Source organism: Odontesthes bonariensis, chromosome 18 (assembly GCF_027942865.1).
Source record: "Odontesthes bonariensis isolate fOdoBon6 chromosome 18, fOdoBon6.hap1, whole genome shotgun sequence".
Classification (NCBI taxonomy): Eukaryota; Metazoa; Chordata; class Actinopteri; order Atheriniformes; family Atherinopsidae; genus Odontesthes; species Odontesthes bonariensis.
Window position 1 is genome coordinate 25,757,426 of NC_134523.1, and position 11,185 is coordinate 25,768,610.

The 11,185-nt window shown below is 43.7% G+C and overlaps 1 protein-coding gene across 2 annotated transcripts; it reads left to right on the forward strand.

The window, feature by feature from the left end:
• Positions 1 to 451: 451 nt before the first annotated feature.
• LOC142368125 (zinc finger protein 706) lies at positions 452 to 10,165 on the forward strand. Of its 2 annotated transcripts, none has more exons than XM_075450187.1 (4): positions 452 to 520; positions 5,762 to 5,912; positions 6,123 to 6,245; positions 9,239 to 10,165. In XM_075450187.1, exons 2-3 carry the CDS (start codon positions 5,778 to 5,780, stop codon positions 6,216 to 6,218), a joined length of 231 nt encoding a protein of 76 aa, XP_075306302.1. In that variant the 5' UTR covers positions 452 to 520; positions 5,762 to 5,777; the 3' UTR covers positions 6,219 to 6,245; positions 9,239 to 10,165. The 2 variants fall into 2 exon arrangements, with proteins under 2 accessions (XP_075306302.1, XP_075306303.1); XM_075450188.1 differs by lacking the exon at positions 9,239 to 10,165 and adding an exon at positions 6,969 to 9,218.
• The last annotated feature ends 1,020 nt before the right edge of the window (positions 10,166 to 11,185 follow it).

Genomic DNA, 11,185 nt, shown 5'->3' on the forward strand with positions numbered 1-11,185 from the left:
TCTTGGGTGTTGAATTTTGTTTAACTAATTTTTAACTGTTTAGGAATATTTGAAATGTTTAACACTGACAGCAGAAAGGTTCCTGGTTCAAGCCTTCATGTGTGGAGTTTAAGACTAATATAAATGAGAAGTAAAACAATACAAAAAGAGAGAAATCCATTAACTAAACTTGTTTTTTTTTAAGTTTAGAGTTCAACAGAAGAGATTTTACGTCCTATTTCTCTCATTAGAAGCCTGTTTTTGTTTTTTGGTCTGTGGAACTGGACCAGGTGCACAGTGTTGCTCATACAAGCTGCATGAAAGCCTTTGCATGAAGACATGTTTGAATAGACGAATTTCTAGGGAGTACAAAAATGTTCATTTTGAAATTTCTACTTTTCACTAAGCCTGCAGTTCCCCTCCAGACCGTCTGGGGGCGCTGCTCGCCTCTGCGGGTTTTAACTCATTTCAAACCTTCGCTTCTTCCAACATTCTAAAAAAGACAACGACAAAAGAGCGAAGACAGAGGCCGATCTCGAAGGTAAACCTCCCTCAGAACGAAGTATTTCTCTCATTGGAATAGCTGCGGCTTTGTTCTGTTGTCTAACACTGATTTATTAAATAAACTTGTTTTTTTTTCTCCACTGTAACAACGTTGCCTTACCCACTAACTCACGTGTAGCTTCAGCTTAAGCAGCTAGCAGCGTTAGCAAGGCGGCGCCGGGTGAAGAAAGGCCTTTTTATTCGGTGCTTCTAGTTTTAATCAAAGTGATTGTTTCATTAAACTTTTCCCTACAGTCAGAACCAAGCGTGTGGCTTTGGAATAGTGTATATAATTTGTTAATGTTTTATAGCTACGTAGTAGGAGACAGCACACCGCTGCACCGGTTTGACCGGTGGTGGCTAACTTTAGCTAGCTGATCTCTGGGTTTGGTGTTATGTAAAGCGTTAAATGTGTGAGAAGTATCGTTGTGTATGTGGCAACAACCGTGTCAGATTAACCTAAAACTGTACCGGAAGACATTGGGGGAGATTTCAAGTATGAACAAGAGAACAAATTTTCTTCCAGGTTCTGATGAGGAGATACACAAACCACCAGTCGTGTGTTAACAGATTAGCATCATTGATCCAGTGAAATAAACCCTAAAGTCTGATTTGCTTATATGTAATTCTGCATTTTAAGCACATTTATTCACTTTAAGCTTTAATGTCATTACTTTCAACTACACCTAGTTTGTTCATGGGTACATTTCGCAGCGGCATTTATCAACAGTATAATTGGTTTATTTAATTGGCATTTTTAGGTTCTGACTCTTGTTTGCTCGTTTTTTAGGTTGAATTTTGTGGTGCTTTTATTCTCCTGCCTTGTACCGTCTGTTTTATCCTCTGTAACGATCCCCCAATTCGTTGATTTGAATAAGTAGTTGATTTAAGTGGAAATAAGTGACATTAAGCTGTGACAGCCTCTCCAGAATGGCTCCAAAGAGTTTCAGGGGAGGCCAGAGTTACATCAGTTATCCAAAGAAATAACAGAAATGAATTAATTCCAAGCAGTATATGTGTTATTACTTCCTTTATTTATAGACATCCACGAATTTAGTAAAATTAAGGCAGAAACTAACAACCAGGAGCAATTGGATTTCTTTTTCTTGGTTTTTCAGGACATCTCACGTCTCATCCAAAAGATTTCCGCAGCTCTAAAGTTATTGGTGGGGAGTATTGGCTATCTGAAAGGACCTTAAGGTCATGTGTGTGTCACAGACAGACTTTAGGGTCTTTACACTAATTGGGTTTAAATAATCAAAGCCCACACGTTGGCAAAATGAACTGAAATGTGTTCACTTCTGTCAGAGAAAGTTCTGCTTCAGGAACTCGAATGACAACAATGAACGTGAAAGTGAAACTGTTTTAGATGTTGATTAGAAATCAGTCTCAGGTCTGTTTTAGATTGTTATTATAAGTACTGTGATCATCAAGATTTCATGTGACCAACAACACTGGGGCTGTCTGGTAAATTCATGGTCACAGTTTCTCAGTTTCCGCCTTTAATTAATAGAAATGTTGTTAGATTGGTTCATCATTGTCATTTATAAAGAAGAAGTTGACACGTTGTGAACTTTTGTGGATTTGCTGCTCATGAATATGACTCGGTCAGATAAAATAAGGCCCTTTTAAAGGAAAGGTCAGTTAGTATAAAGTTTTCTTTATAGATGAGCAGTTGTTTGGTGTCCCTCAGATTACAGCTGCTAAATGATGTTGTGGAATGAGTCGATATTTCTGCTTCATTCAGACTCATTTATTGTTCATTCGTCACCTCACAGCCAAGTTAGAACGCTGTTACACTGAAGGATTGATGGTAGAGATAGTTTTAGCTCAGTGTGTTCTAAAAGCTTCGGGTTGTATGAACAGTCTCATTATATTTAACTGGATGTTATTTTATTAATGTTTGTGGAACTGTGTTGTGGAGGCCCGTCATCTTCTTGTTTTCTGATGTTTCGTTAAGACAAAAGGAAACACTGCGTAGGTTAGATGTAATTTCTCGGTTATCATGTTATAAATTGAAGTTTCGGGTGTTGAATCAGTTTGACACGGCAGGAAAGAGCCAATAATTGTTATTAGATTATGTCTGAGTGAGATTTTAATTCTTTAATCTAAAAACAAAGAAATGGCAACAAAGTTCTGTTAATTTTAGTGCTTGATGCAGAGCAAAGAATAAACTATCATCCCAAAACCCTTGGTGTAGTTAGTGCTGGGCGATATATCGATATTTAAGATATATCTATATATTTTTAAATAAGATATGGAATTAGACTATATCGCATATATCGATATAGTTCAAATTTGCGCTGTAATACTTGCTTCAGGCAAGCCGTTGATCGGAGCTCTCTGCACTGCTTCCCTCACTCCGGCTCCGCCCCTCCTCTCTCATGCACAGAGGGAGGGACACTCCGGCACTCTTAAACAAACATGGAGAAGGCAACAACGTCTGCGGAGCGTACGGAGGAGGGCCCCTTGGTTGGTAAAAGAAAAAGCAGTGGCTCAATCATTTGGAGATGGTTCGGATACAAATTGTCAGACGAGCAACAAAACCAAGCTATATGTAGGGAGTGCCTTAAGCACATTGCAGCCAGTGGTGGAAGCACTACGAATCTTTTTTATCACTTAAAAACGTGGCACAAAGTGCAATATGAAGAGTATGTGAAACTGCGTGCTGCAGCAGCCACAGGCACAAGCCGTCCCCAACCTGACAAAGCTCCAGTCCCAAAACAAAGCTCACTGCAAGCTTCATTTTCCCGTTGTGTGCCGTATGAGAAGAAAAGCGACAAGTGGCGTGCAATAACAAAGGCGGTGTCCTTTCACATTGCCAAAGACATGGTCCCTGTTGCAACAGTGGAACAGGTTGGGTTCAAAGAGCTAATTAAAAAGCTGGACCCGAGATACGAGCTTCCCAGTCGCAACTATTTTGCACGAGAAGCACTGCCGCAAATGTATAGTGAAGTCAGACAGAACGTTGCGGACCGACTCGCTAACGTCACCCATTTTGCGTTGACCAGCGATATGTGGTCAAGCAGGACGTGCGAACCTTAAATGAGTGTGACGGTTCACTTCATGCAAGACTGGGAGATTGAAAACAGCTTGAAAACAGTCTCCAAACAAGTTACTTTGTGCAACTGGTTGAGACTGTTCAGATAAGCTATTAAGTTAACAAAAAGAAACAGGTAATCTCAAGCTGATGTTTAAAAACCTTTTTCTTAAAGTGATACTCCGGAGTAGATTCAACCTGGGGTCATTTGAACTGTGACATCCAGCCAAGTAGCCCACCCGAAGTTTTTTCGATATTGGCTGAACATCAGCTGAGTTACTGAGTTATCCCGAATAGCTTCGTACAAGGGTTAATGGATCCTGGCAGTATCTCCAAAATTACCACACTAAAATCACATGCCATGACACCAAACTTCTACAGTAGTACAAATATGGTCTGTACTCACCAAACGATGCATTTGGAAGTTTGAAAATAGTCCAGGAGTTTATTATTATCAACACAATCCTGATAGCTTCTCTGCAGCTAAAGCTGCGTCGACGTCACTTCTGGGAGCTGGGAGCTTCAAAATAAGATGAGGGTTGATCTACTACTGTAGACAACAAAGTATATGCTATATTCTACATGTTTTTTTTTTATGAATTTTTATGTTGTAGAGTTGTGAAATTATTTTATCAATGGAGAAATTGAGCAGCCTTGCTTTGTTGTCTACAGTAGTAGATCAACCCTCATCTTACACTAGCCCCTTTCACACTGCCGAATAACCCGCGTTGAATCCGCAAATTTTGCGTGTCCGCTGTTGTGTTCACACTGACGACCCGGGCTGCCGCGTCAACTCGACTCGCCTTTCGACCCGCGTCGGACCCTAGTCTTTTTGCCGAGCCTAGTTTGGTGTGAACGCAATCGACGCGGGTCGGACGTGGGCGTGGCGTGACGTGAGGAGTTTAAAAGACAGAATGGACAGCTGATTCAGAACAACAGTGACAGGTGAGGACAAGTTTTACTCTGTTTTAGCCTACATCAAGTTCGAGACATTTTTTAATATGGCCAACTGGGGAGACAAGGAGGTCCGCGAGCTCCTCAGTTTCCGAGCAGAGGACGTTATTTACCGCCACATTTCGGGGACTGTAGTGCTCTTGTATTCTCTGCATATGTTCTTCGGCGGCATCCCACGTTGTAACCATCCACACCCCGTAAAATAACATCTCCATGAACTGCATATACAATTGCAAAAACGAGTCCTCAAAGTGTATTTAACCCTACCTCCGACGCATGGCTTGTGCCTACGTCATTGTACACGCCCAGCATTTATGTGTTTCGTGTGACGCTCTGCCACTAGGCAACGCCCCCTGAACTCGGCTTCAGGCGACACGGGTCACCCTGACACGCCAAGCGTTCACATTGCTCGACGCGGGTCGAAGGTGCAATTTGGACCCGCTAAGGTAGCGGGTCTCAGTGTGAAAGGGGCTACTGAAGCTCCAGCTCCCAGAAGTGACGTCGACGCAGCTTTAGCAGCAGAAAAGCTATCAGGCTTGTGTTGATAATAATAAACTCCTGGACTATTTTCAAACTTCCAAATGCATCGTTTTGTGAGTACAGACTATATTTGTACTACTGTAGAAGTTTGGTGTCATGGCATGTGATTTTAGTGTGGTAATTTTGGAGATAGTGCCAGGATCCATTAACCCTTGTACGAAGCTATTCGGGATAACTCAGTAACTCAGCTGATGTTCAGCCAATATCGAAAAAACTTCGGGTGGGCTACTTGGCTGGATGTCACGGTTCAAATGACCCCAGGTTGAATCTACTCCGGAGTATCACTTTAAACTGAGCACTTTATTTTGTTTTCTCTTTATATATAAATGCTGCCCTCAGAAAAAGATTTACCTATTTTATTATATAGGGTAATTTTATTTAAGATATTTTTTTTATTTAGATGTGCACCTTACGGAGCTTTGTTATACAGTGTGTTATACAGTTATGTTTACATTTTATAGTGAGTTTTCAATAAAACTACTCGTATTTGGCTTTGACTTTGACTGAGCATTTCATATCACAGCTCTCACTTTGCGGAAAAAATATCGGGATATATATCGTATATCGATATTCAACCTAAATATATCGAGATATGACTTTAGGTCCATATCGCCCAGCCCTAGGTGTAGTTTTATGTTATTGTGTGTAAACTGTGACATCTTCACGGCGCATTACCATCAACCACCTGTGGTTCTGCCCCTGCAGGTCGAAGCTGAGGGCCATGGCTCGAGGGCAGCAGAAGATTCAGTCCCAGCAGAAGAACGCCAAGAAGGCAGCAGAGAAGAAGAAATCTCATGGCGCTGACCAGAAGACTGCTGCCAAGGCGGCACTGGTCCACACCTGCCCTGTCTGCCGGGTCAGTACGAAGCATCCAACAGGGAGTCTGACTGAGATGTGCTCCTGATGTTCCTCCATCAGTGAGCTCTGGTTCTGCAGAGCGTTCGTCAGCACGCCTGTCGAACATGCTAATGTCTGTAGGGTGAAAATAACTCAGAATAGAAGTGTCTGCCGTCTTAAACTGTAGCTGAATGCCGTCCTGATTCTTTAATGGTTCTGATTCTTTCAGACACAGATGCCCGACCCAAAAACCTTCAAGCAGCACTTTGAAAGCAAACACCCCAAGTCCCCCATGCCTCCTGAGCTGGCCGACGTTCAGGCATAAAGGATCGCTTACTGGACCAGAACCTGGGTGAGTAGTGTGTGGTACCGATGGCCTCTAATCTGGTCGGGTTTTAGTCCTGGGGCCTGTGCTACCAAGCAGATTTCACATACTGAGTTTATCTTAAACGCTGCAGGGCGCCGCCTCGGTCGGCCCAGGTTTAGTGACTCTGGTTTAGGTTTAGTGACTCTGATTTAGGTTTATGCCCCTTTTCCACCGCCGAGCTAGCCCTACTCTACTCGGTTCGATATAGCGCGACACTACACGGCACCAGTACCATTTCCTTTTCCACCCAAACCGCGACCTGGAAGTGGGCGGAGTCGGCCCGTTCACCACTAACGTGACGTCGGTTTCAGGTGACTACAAAGTGTCACGCCGCAGTTAGTCAAAAGTAAACACAACGATGGAGTGTAATGTGTAATGCAGTTGACAATCCATATTGTTTAGTTAAACCAAGCTCTTTATTAAAAAAGACAGTACAAAAGGAAACAGCAGGAGTTGTCTCAGATACAGGCGGTGACGCCAGTGTTGCTGCCGGTGGAATGCAGATAGCAGCTGTTGCCTCAGCTGCAGATTGCGATGCAAGTGTCGGTTCTGAAGCCTGCAGGGTTGGTGAGACACCTGTGTAACGTTTTACACAAGTTAAAGACTGAACATGTATTTGTTACGATATAAAACATGCATTTGTTAAGATATAAGCGTTGCACCAAGGGGATAAGAACAACACTTACCATTTTCCATTGCCTCCAACAGAGACGTCGCCGTATCCACGCCACCTTCCCTGCCCCGGTTCGCCGGGCTGTGACCGTAAATGCCGTCCATTTGGTCGAACCACTTCCATGTCTTTCGGTTTGACCCACTCCAGCTGTTGTGGTCCTTTACCTGCCGGTAATCACTCTTCAGCTTGTCTCGGCACTATTGAGAATTACATTGATAACCGTGGTTAGCCATCAACTTGGCTATCTCCTGGAACACCTTCTCATTTCGTGTCGCTCCGTCCAGTTCCTTCTGTATGCGGTCCTCGGCCACCACACACAGAAAAGTCTGCACCTCGCTTACTGTCCATGGGTTGGCTTTCCTTCTCTGGTCTTCCATATTCGTAGTTGTGTTGCTCTCACAGGTGTGTTTTCATACATGGCGGGTGATTATTTAAAGCTTCCCCGAGCTTTGCGACGAAGTATGACGTAATTTCACCTGACCAATCAGTGGACAGCACTGATCACGTGACGTTTTGATGTCGGCTAGTACCGACTAGACCCACCTCTGAAGCAGGTACTAGCCGGGGCTAAAAATCGTAACGGGTCCCACCTTCAACCCGCGGTGGAAAAGCTCCCAATCAGTGTAGAGCTGTACCGGTACAAAAATGTTCGGTGGAAAAGGGGCATTAGTGATGTGCGCACGTGTCGGCACCAGTGACCAAAAATAATAAAGCCGTAAAAAAATAAACTAATTGCAGTTTCTGCTGGAAAAACGCACTGTCAGCATAACTGAAGATACTTGTATCAGTGCAGCTTCTTCTTCTTTAGGTCCAAAAGAGAAACTCTAAACAGCTCAGTGTAGAAATGTCTTGAAAAGATGCTTTTCCGTCCATAACTGAACACATGGGCGGTTTTATGAGGTCGTTAAAGATGGAAATTTAAGTTCTCGTGACTGTAGTTTTAGTCTTTCTTCATCTCAGATAGAAATATGTTAAATTTCAGGAAAAGGCTTTAAAAAGCACGCCGCCAGCAGGAGAAGCTGCAGTGTTAATCTTAAACAGCAGGTGTCGCTACTGAGGGAATATCCGCACGCTGACTGGAATGAGACGCTCAGATACAAACGCAGCTGCACGCTCTGGACTTCAGCTCGCCATAAACTGCCTGATTTTTAAAGGGATTTTGTCTGAATGAAGAGTTGCGTCGTGCTCACGTGACATCGTGGTCATAAAACTTGATCCAGCTCTTTCTCACATTTTGGCTTTACGACAAAATCAAACATGTTTAATATGATCTGGAGTATAGTTTTACGTGTTCAGCGACTCATTCTGCGTTTTCAACCAATACGTGCGCTGTTGAGGCTGAGAGTAACCATGGCAATGAGACATAAAAACGCACAGCTAACGGCACGATGTTTCATCTCCTCGTTTTGGTGTTGATGAAGGTAGTCCGGCTAGTTGGCTGGGGTTTAAAAAATAAAGCGTTTCGCTTCTTAAAACATATGAAAATAGGGCCAAGCGATTGTGAGGTCTGACTTTTCCTGGAGAACCATTTTGTGATGCAAATGTATTACTCTTTTGAACACTCTCTCATACAGCTTCATGTCAAAAGAGGCAAACTATCCCTTTAATGATACAGCTTCATTTCCACCAGGTGCATGATGGGAAGTAACATCAGAAGAATATAGGTGTGGTCTTGAAAATGGTGACCCTGCAAAATCTGGGGCCTTTGCCACATCTGTAGTCAGTGACTAAGTGAGTTGTTTCAGGGTGTCGGGAGTCTTTTCCGGCTTTATTTCTCAGTCTTCTGATGTTTGGGAGGCTTTACCTGCTTTACTTCCTGGCGGGATGTGATGTTTTTGGGGCATTTGTGATTATTACGCCACCTTAAATGCGATGAGTTTCACAGATGTCTGAAGACAGACCTTTTTTTACACTTTTCTGTGCGGCTCTTCCTCCGTTTACTAAAATCAGAACCGTCTGAACTGGCGCCAAAGCGCTCCGCGTAGTGGCTCCAAACTTCACGTGCTCCAATGCGTTTGAGGTTGAGAACGCTGAGTTTGTGTGTTTTAGGTGGTGTCACGTTGTCGGAGAAAAGAAGACCGTCACGCTCTGCACTTTGATTGGAATCGATTACACGTTCGTTTCGTATCTTCATAAGTAACCATGGCGATAAACTCCAGTCAGTAACAGATTGTAACCTGAGACTCTGCTTGGTAGCACCGACCCGGCCTTTAATGATGGACCTGAAATGGGCTCCTTTAACAGTCGTGCTAACTGTTCATAATAATGATAATAGTAATGTAAAACCACCATCTGTTGCTTTCAGATACCCTTTGACCACGGACTAATCGCCGCATCACGGCACCTGGAGGATGTTGGCGAACACTGGGACCCGTCAGTATTCACGCGCTGTGGGCGGGGCCGGGGGTGGGTGTGTCTCCGTGCTGTGTACATAGGTGTGTGTTTGTGTAAGAGAAAACTGTAAAGATGGGGCCGACGCACACCAGCAGCCCTCTTTTTATATTTATTGTGTACAACTACCTGGCTATTCCAGATGGGAGGAAGGAGGGATGGAGGGGGGAGTTTTCCAGAAAGCAGAACCGGTGAGGTCGTCTGCTGACACCGACTTAAACGATCCTGTGAGTCACGACGCTAAAATGTTAGATGTATATAAGGTGGGGCGAGTTGATCTCTCTCGTACAGAAGAGACGACTCGGGCACCGCTGATTTCCTCATTCGCACACAGATGTGGCCCAGCTGTTTGGCTGAAGCTCCAAACCCCTCCTCAGAAAATAGAGAATCATTCCTGAGCTCCGGTCGTCAGTTCCTGGAACCAGATTCCACAGCTTTGCCTCCTCTGTGCTGCTGCTGCTGCTTCTTCTTCACGGGCGTGCACGCTCAGTAACACCTCACAACAGTACCTCACGTTTCACCACAGCAACTTTTCACTCCTCAGTTTGTCTAATTTCTGTGTCGTCCTTCCTGGGCTTTTTTTTCCCCAATTTATCTCCTATTTCAGTGGAACTGGGACGAGATATTTTTCCTTTGGTGTAAGAACACGTGGCTCTAAGCTCATCGACACCTTCAGTTGTAGTTTGAAGAGACATCAGCCCCCCAGGACTGAGAGTTAAATCGTTTGGTATTGTTAAAATGATTTAATCTGTACAATCTGGCAAGAAATTAACCACATTTGCTTTGTCTGTACTTTGTTTTTGTACCCTTTTCAATAAATTGAACAATGTATTTAATGTGACTGGTGTTGTCGGCCATCTTTGTTGTGTTTCAGGTGTGAAAGCAGGCGTGGAGGCGGCTGGTAAACAGTGGCGGGAAGTGAATGCTTTTATTGTGCTAAAAGCGTCTGTGATTCTGTATAGAGCTGCAAAAAGGATGAGCAACGTTTGGTGTTGCTACAGATGCCAACCGTCTCCATCAGCATCCATGTTGCATGTGGCGATGACTGAGTGTGTTCAGGAGAGAAAAGAAGAATAACTTTTTCTGTTCCTCCTGTTCTAGTTTATTTTGGGCTGATTTACTCGCTGCCGGCTGTTCATTAAACCTCAGACATAGGCTGTGTTCGAAACCGCATACTTCTACTTCTCCCACTACTCCTACTAACTTTTTAAATTAGTATGCGAGTTTGAGTAAGCGAGAAGTTCCCGGATGCATACTAGATTCTCTGAAATGTTGGGTATGCATCATGAGGTTACTACTCATACTCAAACTACCCAAGATGCAACGTAACGTGACGTCGCCGATCGTCATTTCCTGTCAAAACGGCAATTTCAAGCTAGCTACAACGAGGGTAGGTTCACTTCCTGTTTTCAAAACAAAGCACCAATTGTATCGTAACGGCTTTCCCTATGATAAAAGGCAACGGGTATTTTATTTTGTGAAAATAACCGGAAGTGCGTTGCTCACTGCAGCTAGCTTTAGTAGCGCCGAATTCGTGGGAACAAAATTGTAAATAGCCGGTATTTTGTCAGGTTTTCAACACGTTGGGGATCTAAACGACTTCTTTCTCGCCTGAAAATGTTTCAAATGTTGCTAAAGTTGACAGAGTTTAGAGCTTAAGCGAAATCAGCTTCAGGCCGGCTGATTTCGGCTCGGGCAGGAGCGAAATGCATTTTGGGTAAACGCTCTGCATACTGTCTGATCGATCAGTATGTAGTATGCGGTTTCGAACACAGCCTTACCTTTCCTCGTCCACGCTCTTCTTCTTCTTCTTCTTCTGTGGTGTTAATGTGGGTGTCAAAAGAAGCGTTAATAATCAGTG

Bases quoted from the DNA above. Each gene is read 5' to 3' on its own strand.
- LOC142368125 (XM_075450187.1), top strand. From the start codon at position 5,778: ATGGCTCGAGGGCAGCAGAAGATTCAGTCCCAGCAGAAGAACGCCAAG. The intron at 5,913-6,122 runs GTCAGTACGAAG...TGATTCTTTCAG, and splicing joins ACACCTGCCCTGTCTGCCGG to ACACAGATGCCCGACCCAAA.